Source organism: Eleutherodactylus coqui, chromosome 9 (genome assembly GCF_035609145.1).
Source record: "Eleutherodactylus coqui strain aEleCoq1 chromosome 9, aEleCoq1.hap1, whole genome shotgun sequence".
In the NCBI taxonomy this organism is placed as follows: domain Eukaryota; kingdom Metazoa; phylum Chordata; class Amphibia; order Anura; family Eleutherodactylidae; genus Eleutherodactylus; species Eleutherodactylus coqui.
This window is the reverse complement of record NC_089845.1, coordinates 82,874,377-82,891,901: the sequence shown is the minus strand read 5'-3', so window position 1 is coordinate 82,891,901 and position 17,525 is coordinate 82,874,377. Positions and strand designations below refer to the sequence as shown.

At 41.3% G+C, this 17,525-nt stretch overlaps 1 protein-coding gene across 2 annotated transcripts in view; it reads right to left on the bottom strand.

Moving 5' to 3' along the window:
* Positions 1-8,691: 8,691 nt before the first annotated feature.
* Positions 8,692-17,525, bottom strand: part of ABHD3 (abhydrolase domain containing 3, phospholipase) — a 64,525-nt gene continuing 55,691 nt past the window's right edge. Inside the window, exons 7-10 of one of the 2 annotated variants that reach the window (XM_066579635.1) lie at positions 15,179-15,227; positions 11,203-11,368; positions 9,452-9,626; positions 8,692-9,094 (exon numbers count right to left, since the gene is read on the bottom strand). In XM_066579635.1, the coding sequence (XP_066435732.1) occupies positions 8,923-9,094; positions 9,452-9,626; positions 11,203-11,368; positions 15,179-15,227 (562 nt within the window). In that variant the 3' untranslated portion in view covers positions 8,692-8,922. Of the gene's footprint in view, positions 9,627-11,202; positions 11,369-15,178; positions 15,228-17,525 lie in introns of both variants that reach the window. The other variant, XM_066579634.1, reaches the window with a different exon arrangement.

Below are 17,525 nucleotides of genomic sequence, written 5' to 3'. Positions count from 1 at the left end.
GCAACCTCCAGTTCCACCGCTAACACTAATTCACACTTACTATAATTTTTGCTGGATACAATCACTTGAGTCTTCCAAAATTTTAATCACAGACACCTGTACAGTATCCTGAACTTCACTGCAGTCTGTTCTCAGCCCTGTTTGGTTTTGTGTCACCACCCCATCACATTCAACTGAAAACTTCACCTTGGGTCTCTGGCCAACATCATCTTCTTTCACCATTTTCACTATTGAATTTTTTCCACATTATTGATTAGTCACCCAACTCTGAAGAGATTCCCCTGGCGTGGCTAAAGAATTTTCCCTGCCGGGATGGAAGGAACGAGTATGAAGGGGATTCCCCCTGTCAGGATTAAAAGGGATTCCCCCTGCCGCGGCTGTCACAGCCACTGGAGAGGATCACAGAGTTCTGCCATTGCTTTCTAAGGGGCCAGCACTGCTGCCGCCAGCCCCGTTGTGAACAATGGGCAATATCGCAGGAAGATAGTACATACTGTGATGTGCCATGTTGGAAAACATTGCTCGTGTGTATTACCCCATTTAAATGAAGGGGGTTCATATTTGTATGTTTTGCAATGCACAAATCTCGCACGATTTTCTCAGCCGTGTGAAAGCAGCCTTAGGGCGAGCACCCACTGGCGTTTGCGTTTCCCGCGGGAAAAAAACGCAGCGTTTTCGCCGCGTGTCCCGCGTTTTTTCCGCTGCGTTTTTCGCGGCGTTTTCGCGGCGTTTTCGCGGCTTTGCCATTAATTTCCACCCACTGGCGTTTTTTTACCTGCGTTTTGCGTTTTGCGTTTTGCGTTTTTCCTGCACAGGCATAGAGATAACATGTGTTCCTGTCCACTGGCGTTTTTTTTTGCGTTGCGTTTGCGTTTTTAACATAGGAGCTGTCAGTTGCATATGTGTCCTTATTTTTCTCCATGGAAATTAATGGAAAAGCCGCGAAAACGCCGCGAAAAACGCCGCGGAAAACGGGCGGAAAAAACGCGGGGAACGCGGCGAAAACGCTGCGTTTTTTTCCCGCGGAAAACGCAAACGCCAGTGGGTGCTCGCCCTCAAGGAGACTTCAGCCAACCTCTCTTCCAGGAGCCTTCCTGTTTCAGCCTTCTGTCTAGTGTCCTCTTCCTCTGCCACAGATCTTCGCCTCTCATCTTCCTCAGTGAGAGCACATAATCTGGCAGCTTCCGTTTCTGCCAACAAACATTGCCTCAATGCTTCTTCTAAGTGAGCCCTTCTTCTGCAAGTTTTCTTATCTTGCTTTCTGATTCCAGTATCCTCAGGTTACATTTGTCTTTCACAGAACGACACTCCTCTTGTGCTTCAGCACATACCTTCACAACTTTACTTTTGAAGTAGGCACACGCCTCTTGCAGAACCATGCGCTGCTGCTCAACACCATTCACAATTCTAATTGCCAAAGGCAAAAAGTACCCATAGGTAATCCCCTAAAATATAATCCTAATACTCTATTATTCAAAAGAGACAAAGACAACATCGGATGAAATTTAAAATACATGTTTCACCTTGCTGTGTCCTCAGGAGGAACAACCACCAGGGTTATAGTGAGCCGAGTGCTGAACTGATAAGTCTTAAATAGAAGAGAGGCGGAAAATTTTTTTGAGTAGCCAATCCAGACCAGAGACAAGACAGCAACAAATCATGATGTGAGAAAATCTTGACAGACAGCTAATGGTGCTAAAGTTTGACCAATCCCATATCGATGGCTCCACCAATCATAGTGTGTTGCCAGAGCGGGCACAGTGCAGAACAGGCATGGCTATCTCAATAGAACATGTGCAGACACTTGGAAAAATAATTAAATGTTGTCCGAATCAACTGACTGTGCCCAAGTACTTAGAAAATGGCAAGTGCAGCTAGCTCAGATCATGATTTGTTGCTGTCTTGTCTCTAGTCTGCATTGGCTACTCAGAAGAATGTTTATGCAGTCTTCCTGCTTTCATTTTTTTAAATATTTCCTGCTTTGTCGTTTAGCAACATTGCGTATAAACATCGCACATACGCAATGTATTTACATATGTACAGCATTTATCACGCACCCATAGAGAATAGGGTTCTATCACGCATAATACACAATCAGATAAAACATGCTGCGTTCTTTTACGCATGGATTACACGCAATGTGCATATGCAAGTGTGAATGGATCAATGAAAATCAATGTACTTTCAGTGACTCCATTCACCATTGTTGTAGTAATAATATAAATGTATTTCTTATATCAGCCTAGGCAAACATATATATATTCACATATCCACCTTCATAGGACATAGCTAGCAGTTAAATGGTTAACGTGCTCAATATTATGTCATGGTATGTACAAGTACAATGTTGAAGCTAAACCCCTACGTATCTTCTCAGCCTTGGCTCACAAAAGGAAGAACGTCTTATCTTTTACTGCATTCCTTTGGTCCAGATTGGAATATTAATAAATGTCTATGCTACTTGAATATATAGGAATTACGTGTTCACATAGCGACCTACACCTGGAGCGTAAACATATGTTAATCATTAGCATCATTACATACTAGGTCAATCATGAGTTGTTATGATGTTGGAAGGGCGTGCATGTAATTAGTGTGTCATGTTCAACTATATCTGTATTGTATTTCTTTGAATAAATCAGAAGGGTATTGGAGTCTGACAGATAACACAACTCAGCTCAAATACATATATTCATGCATGAAGCTTCTCATTATAACCAATTTGGAGCAGATCAGTGAAATCTTCTGGAATATGATTTATTCCCACAACATCTGGCACCTGACTTGGAAAAATTGACGAGTGATCTTTGGAAATGTGACCTCAACCGATGGGCATGCGGTTTGCCGGATGCCTACAATGGGGAAACACAGCAAAGGGTGAGTTCTGTTCTTCCCTCCCCCATTGTGCATCGATCATTCCGCTTGCCAAATGTGATTGTTCTCAGCAAGAGAAACGACGTAATCTTGTAAATATGATACCTTTTAATGGCTAACAAAAATACATGATGTAATAATAGCGAGCTTCCGAACCAACGCAGGGTTCTTCTTCAGGCTTATGGATTGGATCTGAAGAGGCATGCATATTTATACATGCTTATAACATACATACTTATGACAAGGCACAGATATGGTTGTGATTGGTTTGCACTCAAAAGGAATTCTGCAACAGCAAACAAACTTTTTTGTCTAGGCACTGATAGCGGAGTGAAAGTTTTATGGTCCCTAAATTACTGTTGGAGGGGGGAAAGTCAGCAGGCTTGAATTGCTACAAGAGATACACAAACATTTTTAGCTAAACACTGATAAGGGAGTGAAAGTTAATGGTCCCTGAATTACTGTTGATGGGGGTCTTATCTGTATAATAAATGTCTCACACTTCCCATTCACGCATAAATCCTGGGGAATAATTTAACCCAGTATTCAGCGTGTTAAAGGTTGTTATCAATTTATATTCCCAAATTCTTCTGTGGTTTTGTGACTTGAAACCACCCTTGAATATCAAAACTCTCATATCTCCTATGTTATGTCCATGGTTAGAGAAGTGCTCGGCCACAGGTAATTCTCTTTTTCTGTGTTCAATCATGTGGCAATGGGATCTCATCCTGGCTTTCAGTTTCTGTCCTGTTTCTCCAACATAAAGACCCCCAACAGGACATTTACTGCACATGATCAGGTACACAACATTGGACGAGGAACATGTAAATGTCCCTGGGATCTTATAGTCCTGCTGTGTGTTGGGGATCCGTATCCTGTCCGCAGTCAGTATATGTGAGCAGGTCTTACAGCTCCTTACATTACAGGGATAAGTTCCTTTTTGTGTGTCACAGGGTAATGCACTCCTTTGGTTCCAAATCTGGATGCAGATTTGATGGCTTCTTAAGATAAGGTGATCGTATCTTCAGATAAGAAATGTTTCTTCTCAAGGTTAATTTAACTGCTTCGGGCATTAGATTGCAAAGTAGTTGCTGGTGAAAGCAGACCATAGAGGGTTTCTTTCCGGCTGTGAATAATGGGTAACGCTAATTTTAGATTCAATTAAATTTATTGAATTTTACATGTTAAACCAAGATGATGCATTACAATAAACAGTGATCTCTTGCAAAGTCTGTCTTAACATTTTGTCATTACATCACATCCACTTGTCCAATGGGAATAATTAGGCAGTCTTCATCTGCATCGCATATAAGTAATACTTAACAAATGAATGTAGTTAAAACTATAACTAAATAAGGGGGAGGATAGGGGGGGGGTAAGGCTAGGATTGAGGGGGTAGGGGAAGGTGGGTTTTAGGGGATAATGAACCACCTTGTCTGTTTGTACTGATATTCTCTCACGTTTCGAGTTGGGTAACGCTAATTTTAAAGTGGAAGATGATGACGCTAGGATGTTCACAGCAGAAGAAATAGTGCAAGCTGTTGCAAAGGAAATGATTGATGGCAAAAACGGACTGTTTAGATGAGAAGGTTTGAAAAATGTTTTAGCTGATAGACGATTGGTCAAGGTTGCATAGACCCGGTGAAGAATGTTTCAGTAGGATGACTTAAAGTTTTAAGTAAGATAGTTGCAATTGCAAGATGGCGATTGTGTCATGTACTTTGACTTAAAGACAAAGAAAGGCCAGCCCTTCTTCACCATCTGGGGCACAGCCCTGGCCGTGTCACGGATGATGTTTTTCTCCCTATTGCCCTGCCCCTAGATTGCCATGTTGTTATTATTGCCAATAGCAGTCTCCATACCTTGATACGTGTCTAGTATGCAGTATTCCTGGACCCGCCCATCACCATCGCCCAGTCAGGCCACACCTTCAGTGGCTGTTTCAGTGCCAGCCATAGCCCAGCAGCCATTTTAGAATCTGCTGTAACAATATCTCCGGCCGCCAACCAGGCACCATCTTAGCTCTGCAGCAGGAATGAGCTGGCTTCTCATCTACCATCAATGTATCTTTTACCTGGTATCCAATTGTTTGCACTGCAATGATGGGTGCCTTTTCTGAATTTTGCATAAGAATATTCAAATTCCCTCCATCCTGGCTGCAACCCCCCCTTCCCGCTTATCTGCCCTGCAGTCTGTGTTTTGCACCCACCTCAAGTTGTTTTGTCTAGCATTGTGCTTAAATTGCCCACATATGTAGTTGTTGCTGGAAAAATCTTTTCCACTCCACAAGGGGAAAAATTGGGGAGAAAGAGAGTCCTTTTATAGTCAGTGTCCCCCTATGACATGAAGCAAGTTCAGACAGAATCTGTGGACTAATATGTGACCGTTTGTTCTGTATGTTTTGATGTTTTAACACTGATATTCGTTGTCTGTCTTTGCCTCCTTCATACAAGTGTTAGGTAGTGTCTGCAATGAGAGGACAGGTCACTATGAGTGACAGTAGCAGTATAAAAATCAGAAGATAGCAGACAGCAGTAGAAAAACTTTCAGAGAAGGATCAACATGTGATTATAGATATATACACAGTACAAGCGTGTTATTGTGTCACCTATAGATATATATAGGAAAAGAAGTATGATGATATATATATATATATATATGAATAGATAAATGGTTAATGCTTGATCTGTGCAAACCTCTTCGCCCCCTTCAGAGTTCAATGAGAGAAGGAATGTGTGTGCTTGTACGGAGCTGTGGGCACAGGCCCCCCTTCTCATAGTCAAACTACTAATGACCACTTGTCTGTATGTATGTGTGTAAGTGATTATTATGCTCCACCGCTGGTAACATCATCGCTCCGCCCCCCCCGGGGACGCCATCGAAGGTCCTACAACATATATAAAACACAGAGTCTGACTGACAGAAGAACAACAGAGTTAGGGCTCTTGGAAATGGGAGGACAAAAATAACAAAATGAGAATACAACTAAGCCATTATTATCTCAGAAGACACAACTCAGCAGTCCTGGCAGAACACACTGACCTACCACCACCACAGAGATCCGGTGGGCTGAAGGACCTGTGGTGATGTCACTGCTGTGGGAGGACCCAAGTTGTGTTTGTCTTGTGTGGTAATCACGCTGCTGTGTGTGATGTGCCACCAGAAACACTGCTACTATAATGTCCTAATAATTACTAGTTAGATAGATAAGCAGCAGAGAGGAGTGAATGACTGACTTCGTAATTCTTGCAGCGGTACTCATTCAGTGAATGGAATAGAAATTTGTAATGAATCCAGTGAATTATAATGTCCTAAAAATAGGAAAGAGGAATTTTAAGGTACATTCTTGCTGTTATTTGTGTAGATGTCAGTTCTGTGATTGGTTGGACGTGTGTATAATTGCTAAATGGTGTTACTGTTGTGTTTTCTCTGTGAGAATGTCCTGTAGGAGAAATGAGTGTTCCTATTATGAGAAAATATTAGTGATACTGGTGTTTGCTGTGGAATCTGTTGTTACAAACAATTAAAGGTTGAATGTTTTTCTTCTGTTTGCTGCTCCTGATAACAGGAATCCCAGAGGGAGATGGAAGCGATTGAATGCATTAGTATGCGGGATGAGGAGAGTTGTAGCACTTCTGTACATTTTTCTTTGTGTGATGCTGTTGCGGCTTTTATCCAGCACTGAGAGGGTTACCCAGCTCTCTCCTTCAGAGCTCACCAGAGGGGTTCATTAGTCATTACACCCCTATTTAAGCAGAAATAATGCACTTTAATGTCTTTCAATTGATGTTTGTTTGTTCATCACACTCAGCCTTCTCTGTGTTATGCCTGTTTCAAGCATATCTGTATGTCCTGGTGTGAATGGTGTATATCCTACTGCGTTCTGTGTGAACTATCCCATGCTTCTGTGTCTCTGTGAGTCTACTCTAGGCTTTCTGAGCTGGCATGGTCACCAGTTCTGTCTATATATGTGTGTCTTCCTGCATCTGTCTGCTGCCAGTTCCTTCTGGTCCTGAGTTTCTTCACTGCAGTAATAGTCAGATCCAAGGTTCCAGCTCAGGGCCACTCTTATGAGGACAGTCACTGTGCTTATAGGTAGGGGGTCTGCCATACTCCCTGCAGCCAAGGGTCAGTTTCCCTTTCCTTGTCTACAGTCCGTCTATCTGAGGAGCCAGCTACCAACCACTCAGGGACTGTCCTCAGCTTGGTTTGGTTGGTCCAGTGGATCCACAATTTCCTGAAATCCGTAAAAGCAGTAAACATTATGTGTGGAGGAGTATATGGTTTTTAATATTTATATAAGAGAGACAGACTTGACCACATGGATGGATGAGAGTTAATGACCAGTGACCGGTCACTTCATAGACGTCGGAGCAGAGACTTCCGCTCCAACCCCTGCGTAATTAAATAAATAAATCTTGTTATTTGTATAGCGCCAACTTATTCTGCAGCGCTTTCAGGTAATTATTATTTATCACCCCCCACCAAGCTGGGTACTCATTTTACCGACCTCGGAAGGATGGAAGGCTGAGTCAACCTTGAGCCAGCTACCTGAATCATGCAGGGATTGAACTTGCAACCTTCTAGTCGTAGGCGAGAGCTTACACTCTACGCCACACGAGGGTCTGTTTGTGGTGCTGTCATTGGTTGGGCATTTTAAGATCAACTGTGCAATTCTCAGCCAATGTATATCGGCTTTGTTCAGTCAAGCAAAGCAATAAAATTTATTGAAAGATTGAAACGCACGTTGCGTTGCAAATTCCCCAGCTGCGTACAACATTCACGCTAGAGTGGAAAATTGTTCTCTACGCTTGATTATGTCAGTACTGGGTGGTGCCACTGATAAACGCCACGAGTTGTAAGTTATCCCGTATGTATTTAGGAATGTTTATGTACTTTGTATGTCTAAAGCTTGAGAAAGGCATGCTGTTTATGCCGAAACACGTTGCTATTAAACGTTTCCATTGTGATTGAAGGTCTATTCCGGATCACTAAGTTATATACTTTTGGCTTGTTAAAGAGCACGGGCACAATTGTTTTTTTATTTTTTCTTTATATCTCTTACCTTTTTATTTTTGTCTCTTGACATGTTCTTTAATATAGAAATTCAAATATAATGAATTTTAAAAAATGCTGTAAATTTTCTAGAGCTAATTCCACTGCAGAAAATGTTTGCATTTACACCCACTTTTCACCCACATGGGGAAAGTCCTCTTCCCCTTTCACTATAGTCTTTGTTCACCTACAACCTGCTCAAGTTCAGTCGGTCTTCAACAGCAGATGAACAAACATTTGTTCTCTCGCTCTTCCACATTTTGTGCTTTAATATTTCGTGAAAAATGAAAGAAATGGCCAACAACATTTTTCTAGGGGGCGCTGTATTTTCTTGCACAACAGGCTTTATTTCCAGCCAAACTATAATCCACACACATGCACCACAATCACTATCATATTATGAAATAATGCAAAGCCAGTAGTTTCTAAAATTACAATTTTTATTTGTACGGAGTAAACTAAAAATATATTTATTTGAATCAGTTATAAAATAAATATGGAAAAGGAACATGGAAAATAAAATAAGTTATACATGGTTTTACAAGCTGTATGAAATAAGTTAATAAGCTTCTAGCCAATACTGCTACAATTTTCATGCTTTCTTTCACTCTAAGGGCGAGCACCCACTGGCGTTTGCGTTCTCCGCGGGAAAAAAACGCCGCGTTTTCGCCGCGTTTCTCGCGTTTTTTCCGCGCGTTTTTCGCGGCGTTTTCCGCGGCGTTTTCGCGGCGTTTTGCGTTAATTTCCATTGACATTCATGGGTGCATTAGGAGAAAAATAGGGACACATATGCAACTGACAGTTCCTATGTTAAAAACGCAAACGCAACGCAAAAAAAACGCCAGTGGACAGGAACACATGTTATCTCTATGCCTGTGCAGGAAAAACGCAAAACGCAAAACGCAGGTAAAAAAACGCCAGTGGGTGCTCGCCCTAATGCAGATTGTTAATCATTCCTGCAGTTTTAGCATTATTGTTTCACGTTCTGATTTTTTACAATGCCCTCATGAGCATGCATTGCTTTAAATACATATCAGGATGTGGAAATCCGTCACACTGCATTATGGTAATGCTTGCAGTTCTAGGCAGAGGAACTGGTTGATGTGATAACCCTGAGGAATGTATCTTTCTGTACATAATAGTTTTGTTATGTGCAATTGAGCGTCTGCAAAGCGTAATTATGATTAAGGTCATTTTTGGTAAAATAAAAAAAAAAAAGAAAAATGAAATATAAAATGCTAACATTCCTGTATGAAAGTACTTGCTAGAAAACAATATATTTATATTTATTTGCAAGCGTTTGATGCTAGATGCTTACATCTAGCTCGCTGCTTACCGGCTTGCTATAGTTGAATGTTAACCCTTGTGCTTAGTTAGAGGTATAGTTTCGTCATTCATCAGCATCTAAAGGGTTAACTTGTGCATAAGCTGAACCTACTCTTTAGAACCTGCCATTGTAAACTGATGATCTCAAAAAAAAAAAGGAAAGAAAAAAAAGATCAGCATCTCGATGGAAAGCTACATGCCGGAAAGCTCACTTCCATGCTCAAACATCGCTTGTACAAATTGCTTGAAAATCCGATCCATGTAGGTCTGCTGCCTTGGCCAGATGCCCTCCAAAAATCCTATATGGCCTCCGTAAGATGTAAGCACCAGTGCAACATTTGGATTTTGTTTGGCACTTTCCACTGGGATTGCTGAAGAAAAGAAGAAAAACCCATTCATTGATGAAAAATACATATGGATTTTATCTTATGGCTGAAAGTCAACTTATGTGACTTTAAAGGGAACCTGTCACATTGCCAAGGCAGTTTGATCTGCACAAAGTATATTATAAAGCAGAAGGAGATGATCAGATTGATATGTAGTTTTTGAGGGAATTGTGGGAGTATTGTTACTTATTAATCTCTGCTTCTTCTGGGCTACGGAGTCCAGTGGGCGGGACTAATCAGCAATTGCCAGTTTTACTTGTATCAATGTGCATACAGAGATAACTGTCAATCACTGATAAGACCGCCCACTGGACTTTACATGAATAAATGACAAGTTATACTTGGTTTTCCAACAAAACTACCTTCCCAATCTGCTCAGCTCCTCCTGCTCTAGAATATGCAGTTTTCAGATCACACTGAATTTTGAAGTTGACGGGTCCCCTTAAGAAGTAACCACATCAGTGAAAATCATTTAAAAATGTAAAGAGTCTCCGCAGAAGGTAGGGAACGTTTAACACAATGTCAGGGGCTGAACAGCTACATTCTGATGTAACATTTTATTGGAACAGTAAGTGCTCACACAGCAAGGAGCTACTAGTGAGATTACTTAGGTTGTCATCATAATGAATGACTATACGCTACTGCGAACTCCAATTGGCATGGCGATATACATAAATCTAACACACCTCACACAGAAACTGCTGCCGCTAGGCATTAGTACATTGAACGGTGAAGGCAGGCAGATGTATGTTGTTATGTCATGCAAATCATCTCTCCAGCCAGTTCATCAGGGTGGAAGAAAGGCACCTAGTTAGGAGGCATGATGGTCGTAGTAACATAGTATGTTAGGCTGAAAAAAGACACATGTCTATCCAGTTCAGCCTATTACCCCCCAATATTGATCCAGAGGAAGGCAAAAAATAACCCAATGAGGAAGAAGCCAATTTTACCCATTTAAGGAAAAGAATTCCTTCCTGACTCCAATCTGGCAATCGGAATAATACTTGGATCACTGACCCTTCTGAAGTAATTAGTAATTATAACATGTAATATTGTTACACTCAAGAAAGGCATCCAGGCCCCTCTTAAACTCTTTTATTAAATTCACCATCACCACGTCCTCAGGCAGAGAGTTCCACAGTCTCACTGCTCTTACAGTAAAGAACCCCCTTCTATGTCGGTGTAGAAACCTTCTTTCCTCTAGACATAGAGGGCGTCCCCTTGTTACACTCAGTCCTGGGAATAAACAGATCATGGGAGAGATCTCTGTATTGTCCCCTGATATATTTATACATAGTTATTAGGTCGCCCCTCAGCCATCTTTTTTCTAAACTAAATAACTCTCTGGGTATTGTAGTCCGCCCATTCCATTTATTACTTCAGTTGCCCGCCTTTGTACCCGCTCAAGCTCTGATATGTCCTACTTGAGTACCGCATCCCAAAACAGTCTACAATTTTCCAAGTGTGGTCTGACCAGTGACTTATAAAGAGGAAGAACAATGCTCTCGTCATGTGCCACTAGACCTGCATAGCAAATGTAGGACATAGCAGATAGACTCACCATGTCCAGGGGAGAAGACATCATCTACAGCATTCAGACATAACACTGGTATCTCAATAGATTTCATCCTGTGACACGGGCTCGCATCTCTATAATAGTGATCATTTGTTGGATAACCAAACATAACTGAGGTAAATCTGGTGTCAAACTCTCTAATGGACTTTGCCTGCAATGTAAAGATCAAAGGTGAAAGAAAAATTAGATCTAGTCAAGTCCAATGCGACTGAATATATGGTAACAATGAGGATCATTGCTGACAGTAAATCTCCAGTGCACATGTACAATAAAACTACATCACTCATATAATTTGTCTTACATCTACTAGACAGATACTATGATTAATGCCCATCCTGAACAGCAATGCATAGTGCTGTGCCTTGAAATGAAAGAAGCTATGGAAGCCTTATTATGACATGTCATTGTTTGGGTGGGGTAGCGTGTAACAATATTACTCTACACTTCACCAGGGTCAAACTGGCCCACATGATTACATGATAATGAGCCTAAAGGCTTCAGCAGAATAGAAGCCCTTTTTGGGCTAACTTTGAACACAGTTACTAGAACTACACTCTATGTCTTATGTGCATTTTTGCAGATAATCTGTTAGACATATTGGTGTTCTGTGTCTGTAACTATAACAAGTAGTATTAGTTTTGTAGATGGACAGTGGTACTTTCTAATACCCAGGAACCACGGATGCCCAGTCCTACACTGCCCTCTACTAAACACAAACGTAGGGTCAAGCCCTTTGCCCAAACTAATAGCATTTACCCTACAGGCTCAGAAAAATGATCATGTGTGAAATGAAGCTGAATGGATTCAGCAAATTGTGGCAATCCTTTAATCATCTTTTCATCATTGGTGGTTTAGCTGCTTGTAGTTTATAATCAGCTCTTCATGCACTAGTTTCTAGACCGCTATAAAGCTGATAATCTGAACAAGCAGTACAAAGCATGAAGGAGGGACACAGCAGTAGTCTGAGGGTCTGATGAAATAGTAGCTTTCCCAATGCCCCGGACCCTGTGGCTGTACCTGAGCGGTCAACACTGCACTTTGATATAATCAAAGCCTGGACTGACTTAAAAACCATGTCCAAATATAGACCAAGAATGGTTTGCGTGAAGTTGAGAGGTCTTAATATGTTAGCTTTTTCACTAATGCCCCATTTAGATGAAACGATTATCGTTAAGAAAATCCTTTAAACTAATGAAACAATAATCGTTTGGTTTAAATGCAGGCATTGACCGTACGATGAGCGAGAATCTCGAGGTTCACGGCAATCGTTCAATTTCAGCCGCCATAAAAACCGAGACAACTTCATTAATAAGTCGATGCACAACCTTCTAACAGCCATGTAACAATGACTGGGAATATAAGCCAAAACTAGAGTCTTCTCCAGAAGGAAAAGATAACCATGTACAGACAGACTTACATGGTTATCAGTGTCAGCAGGTTCCTAGTTGGTTGGGTGAGAGGCCTGTGATGTGGGTCGGAAGGGGTACAGTTTCTCCTTGTGGAGACCACCAGAGGAGTAAGGAAACTCCTAGGGCATGCAATGCTCCTCTGGGAAATTTGGTATGCAAATCTGCTGTTCACTGATGAGGGGCAAAATACCTGAAACACCTCACCTGTACCTGCTATCTTTTCTTTCTGGAGAAGACTCTGATGTGGCTTATATTCCCAGTCCTGTTACAAGGTCTGTTAGAAGGTTGGCCATTGATTTATAAGGAAGCTGCCACCAATAGGTGATGCTGTAGAGGTGTTGTACATTCCTTTTTAAGAGCAGAACAACAGTAGCAATTCTGCCATTGTTTCCTTTTACCACGCTCAATGTGTGGGATAAATTATACATCAATTACATTGTGTTTGTTGTTACTGCTGCGACGATACAAATTGTGTCTTTTTTATGTTTAGATTTTTTTCTAGAGAGGGAGAGTGGATTTTTTTTCATTTTTTTAATGACGTTAAATAAAGTGTACCATTAGGGCGAGCACCCACTGGCGTTTTTTTACCTGCGTTTTGCGTTTTGCGTTTTTCCTGCACAGGCATAGAGATAACATGTGTTCCTGTCCACTGGCGTTTTTTTTGCGTTGCGTTTGCGTTTTTAACATAGGAGCTGTCAGTTGCATATGTGTCCTTATTTTTCTCCATGGAAATTAATGGAAAAGCCGCGAAAACGCCGCGAAAACGCCGCGAAAAACGCCGCGGAAAACGGGCGGAAAAACCGCGGGGAACGCGGCGAAAACGCTGCGTTTTTTTCCCGCGGAAAACGCAAACGCCAGTGGGTGCTCGCCCTTATATAGAAAACCAGTTCTATTGTAGGTATTTTTTTTTTTTTTTTTTAGAACCCATTGATTTTAATTGGTTTGTTTTTCTTGTGCATTTCAGTTGTACAAAAACAAAAACACAGAATGTAGTATTTTTGTATGCATTTGCGCAGCAAAGTCAATGGGGGTATGAAAATGTGAGTGCAATAGGCTAGGAGATGTGTGAAAAGCTGCATAATTCCGCAGGAGAAAGCCTAATGAGTTCCAGACGTGTTCTAATTAGCCATTTAAATTGGTGCGTCTTTATTTGCCGCACCCAAATGAACATACCTTGCAGGTGGCAAAAGTATGGGAAATATGCCGATATGTGCTCAATAATGCCAATTCAAAAAAGTTGCACAAATGCACTTAGGCTTGTGTGAATAGGATGGTATTTCTAAAGATTGTACAGACGATTTTGCTTCCAAATGAAAACACAGACTGGGTGGTCCGAGTTGCTCATAACTACGCATATGGCTCCCATATCCAGACAGAAGCCAGCTCTGTGGAATCGCATTATGTTCTACAGGACTATAACTTTTAATTACAATTTTTAGTAGGCAGACTATTAGATTTGGACATGAGATCACGGAATCATTTTTGCAGTGTACATTGCCTGTTAGTTTTACACTGATTGTCATCCTAATAGACTTAAATCCATTGCATACCTGGGAGTCTATGTTAGGCCCCTGATTTTATGGCAACCCATCAGCACCCTACAATCTCCGACTTGCACGGACATGCTCCACTGTTTCCAGACTTACTGGTGTACGGCAGGATGATTTTCGCTTTTAGATACAACTTTTTTCCTTAAAATTGGAGAACCACTTGGGTGCCTACTGGGTGGATCCTCACCAAACTTTGTTCTAATAACAGACTGGTAGACGTGAACTTCAAGGACACAAAATACTCTCCTGTGCTCACTGGCAGCTATTTTGTCTCATATATCCCTAGCGACAACGACGTTAGAATAAAACTTTTTAGGCCTCATTTAACAAAAAGTTTAATTTAACAAAACTGTCTAATAGTAAGCCCGCCCATAGCAACCAATCACAGTGCAGTTTTCGTTTTACCTCAGCAGCTTGGGAAATGAAAGCTGCGCTGTAATTGGTTGCTATGGGCAACAAGAGTGGTCTTACTATTAGACAGCTTTGTTAAATTAAACTTTTTGAGTATATGTCTCTATTAATATAAAATGTCTGTATCTGTGTCATTAAACAGGAGTTATGAGAGTTTCAAACAATGGAACATCATTTGTAATAACTCTGTATGAGATACGATTGTCTTAAATTACCTAGTTTATTGTGGCAAAACAATATAGGAAATGGCCACTAGAAAGTTGGTCCAGCAGAGAAAGGGTGCCTCTATTGGTTTATCAAGATGTACCTGTGACGTTTTTGTAAAAGGAGCAGGCGTGCCACTTCTAGCTAGCCTGAGCTTGGAGTTTAATGTATAGTTAGAGGTCAGACGGCCAGGTGGTTATTTGTATACCACTTTCATGTCAAGTGTGGAGAGCTGTAAACTTGTGATGTAATGGAATAAACCCGACAGGTGCCACTATAAGAAAGTTATTGTTGTCAGGTGAGTTTCTGAGAAGGATGCCAACCACTCAGATGGCGATCCTCAGTTGTGATTAATACCCTAATATCACATACAACAAAAATACCTACCTTCATGACATAATCAATGTCAAATTGTTTCTCCAGCACACTGCGGTGCCTATAAAATAACAAATAAATGCATTTCAATAAAGTACTATCCAGTACAATACCTGGACTTATGAAGAGGATAATGCACAAGGGGCGTCACTTGCCTAACGTATTCTGCAACCTGCACTGCACAGAACAGCCACGTGCCAACAAGCGCTGTATATACTCAAATAGGATTACATTATTCACATCTAGGCATAATCACATACAGCGTGGACCTTTAGTGGTTCTACTATCCCGATATGTGTGAAATTATAAGGATTTAGATTTTAAGTTAATACCATGCATTAAACTGCAAGAAAAAGTGAGTGAACCCTTTGCAACTGGTTACTAACAAAATGTGACCTGATTGTTTTCTAAGGCTGCTTTTATATTTATTGTTTGGATTTCAGCGATCCAGCTAGAATTGGAACAATTACACTGTGCAACAAATTTGTAAAAAATTGTAGTAACAGAAAGTAATTTGATATGTTTCTGAAAATTTAAAACACACTGATTACATCGGTAAAACTGAATAACCCGTTTCCCTGAAAATAAGACCTACCCCCCAAAAAAGCCCTAGAATGGTTTTCAAATAGTGTCCAGGCAGCTATATATGTAAAAAATAAATATTTTGGAGCAAAAATTAATATAAGACCCTGTTTTAGTTTCAGGGAAACACGGTAGCAGCACATCTCATTTTCAAGTTATTTAACCCCTTAGTAACCAAGTATTTTTTTCGTTTAAAAAAGTCGTAACGCCTCTAATTATCCATTAACGTAGCTGTTTTTTGCGGGACGATTTGTATTTTTCAATAGTACTATTTCATGTACCATATTATCTACTGAAAAACGTTTAAAAAGTTCTAAGTGCAGTACAATGAAAAAAAAGCAATGAAATTCCACCATCTTCCGGTGCATCTTGTTTCTACGGCCCACAAACTGCACCAAAAATGACATGATAACTGTCACGGCTTGTCGGTTCCAACAGCATCGTGGCATGGTGGCCTCGATGAAGGCCAAGACCTGTCACCTTGTTATGCAGGACAAGGGTTAATGCACCATGTGCAGAGACTGCTTGGTGCTGTCTCTCTTTGCTGCATGGATGCATTCTGGATTAGTCATGCCTGGGAGAAGGTTGAAGGAGGGGTTCTCTAATTGCTCTGCCAGTCGTCAGGTGTAGAGTAGCTTTATATTCTCACCTCTCCCTCTGCTTAATTCTGCTTATTCGGCTCCATAGAGGATTATTGGAGTTCCTCTGTGCTGGGTGCACTGCTATGTCCAGATAAGTTGCTGTGGTTTACTTTTCAGTCGTATTTCTGCTTTGCTTTGCTGTTCGGTTCGTCTCTCCAGGGGTCTCTCTAGGACGATCAAGGCCCAGGAAGAAGACCCTGGGGCTGCCTCTATCGAGGCGATTACTCCACTTCTAGGCAGAGACCCTTCACCTCCCCTGCTAGGTTAGGGCCAGGCTTCCTTCTCCCTGAAGTGGTGCTACTGTTCAGCATAGTGTGGTGCGCACTGTTCTATAGTGCATGGTATTGTCAACTGCAGTGGTTGTGAAAAACCCTGCGTCCGTGCTGAGCGTGGTGCTTCTGTGCCACATGGACAATAACTTTATTCTATGGCTCAGTATGATTACTACAATACCAAACTTATGTCATTTTTTTTTTGCTGTACTAGTTGTATTTTATTTTCAAAGACATCTAATTTTATTAAAATTTTTAAAAATTCTTTTCTGCTGCCATCTTCTGCGCACAATAACTTTTTTATTTTTCCGTCCACATAGCTGTACAAGGGCTTATTTCTTGTGAGACGTCCTGTAGTTTGCGTTACTGCCATTTTAAAGTAAATACGATTTTTTTGATCACTTTTGATTACATTTTCTTGGAGACAAAATGACCAAAAAATTTCTGGCTTTGTTAATTTTTTTTTAGAGGACATTCACCGTCTGTGGTAAATAATGCAACACTTTGATAGATCGGACTTTTACGGACGCAGCGATTCTAAACATGTATTTTTGTTCGATGATTTTGATTCTTTTGTTTAGGCTGCATTCACACGAACGTATATCGGCTCGGTTTTCACGCTGAGCCGATATACGTCGTCCTCATCTGCAGGGGGGGAGGATGGAAGAGCCAGGAGCAGGAACTGAGCTCCCGCCCCTTCTCTGCCTCCTCTCCGCCCCTCTGCACTATTTGCAATGAAAGGAGGCGGGGCAGGGCTAAGTTCAGAGAATTGGCCCCGCCCCTGCCCCGCCTCTCCCCATTGCAAATAGTGCAGAGGGGCGGAGAGGAGGCAGAGAGGGGGCGGGAGCACAGTTCCTGCTCCTG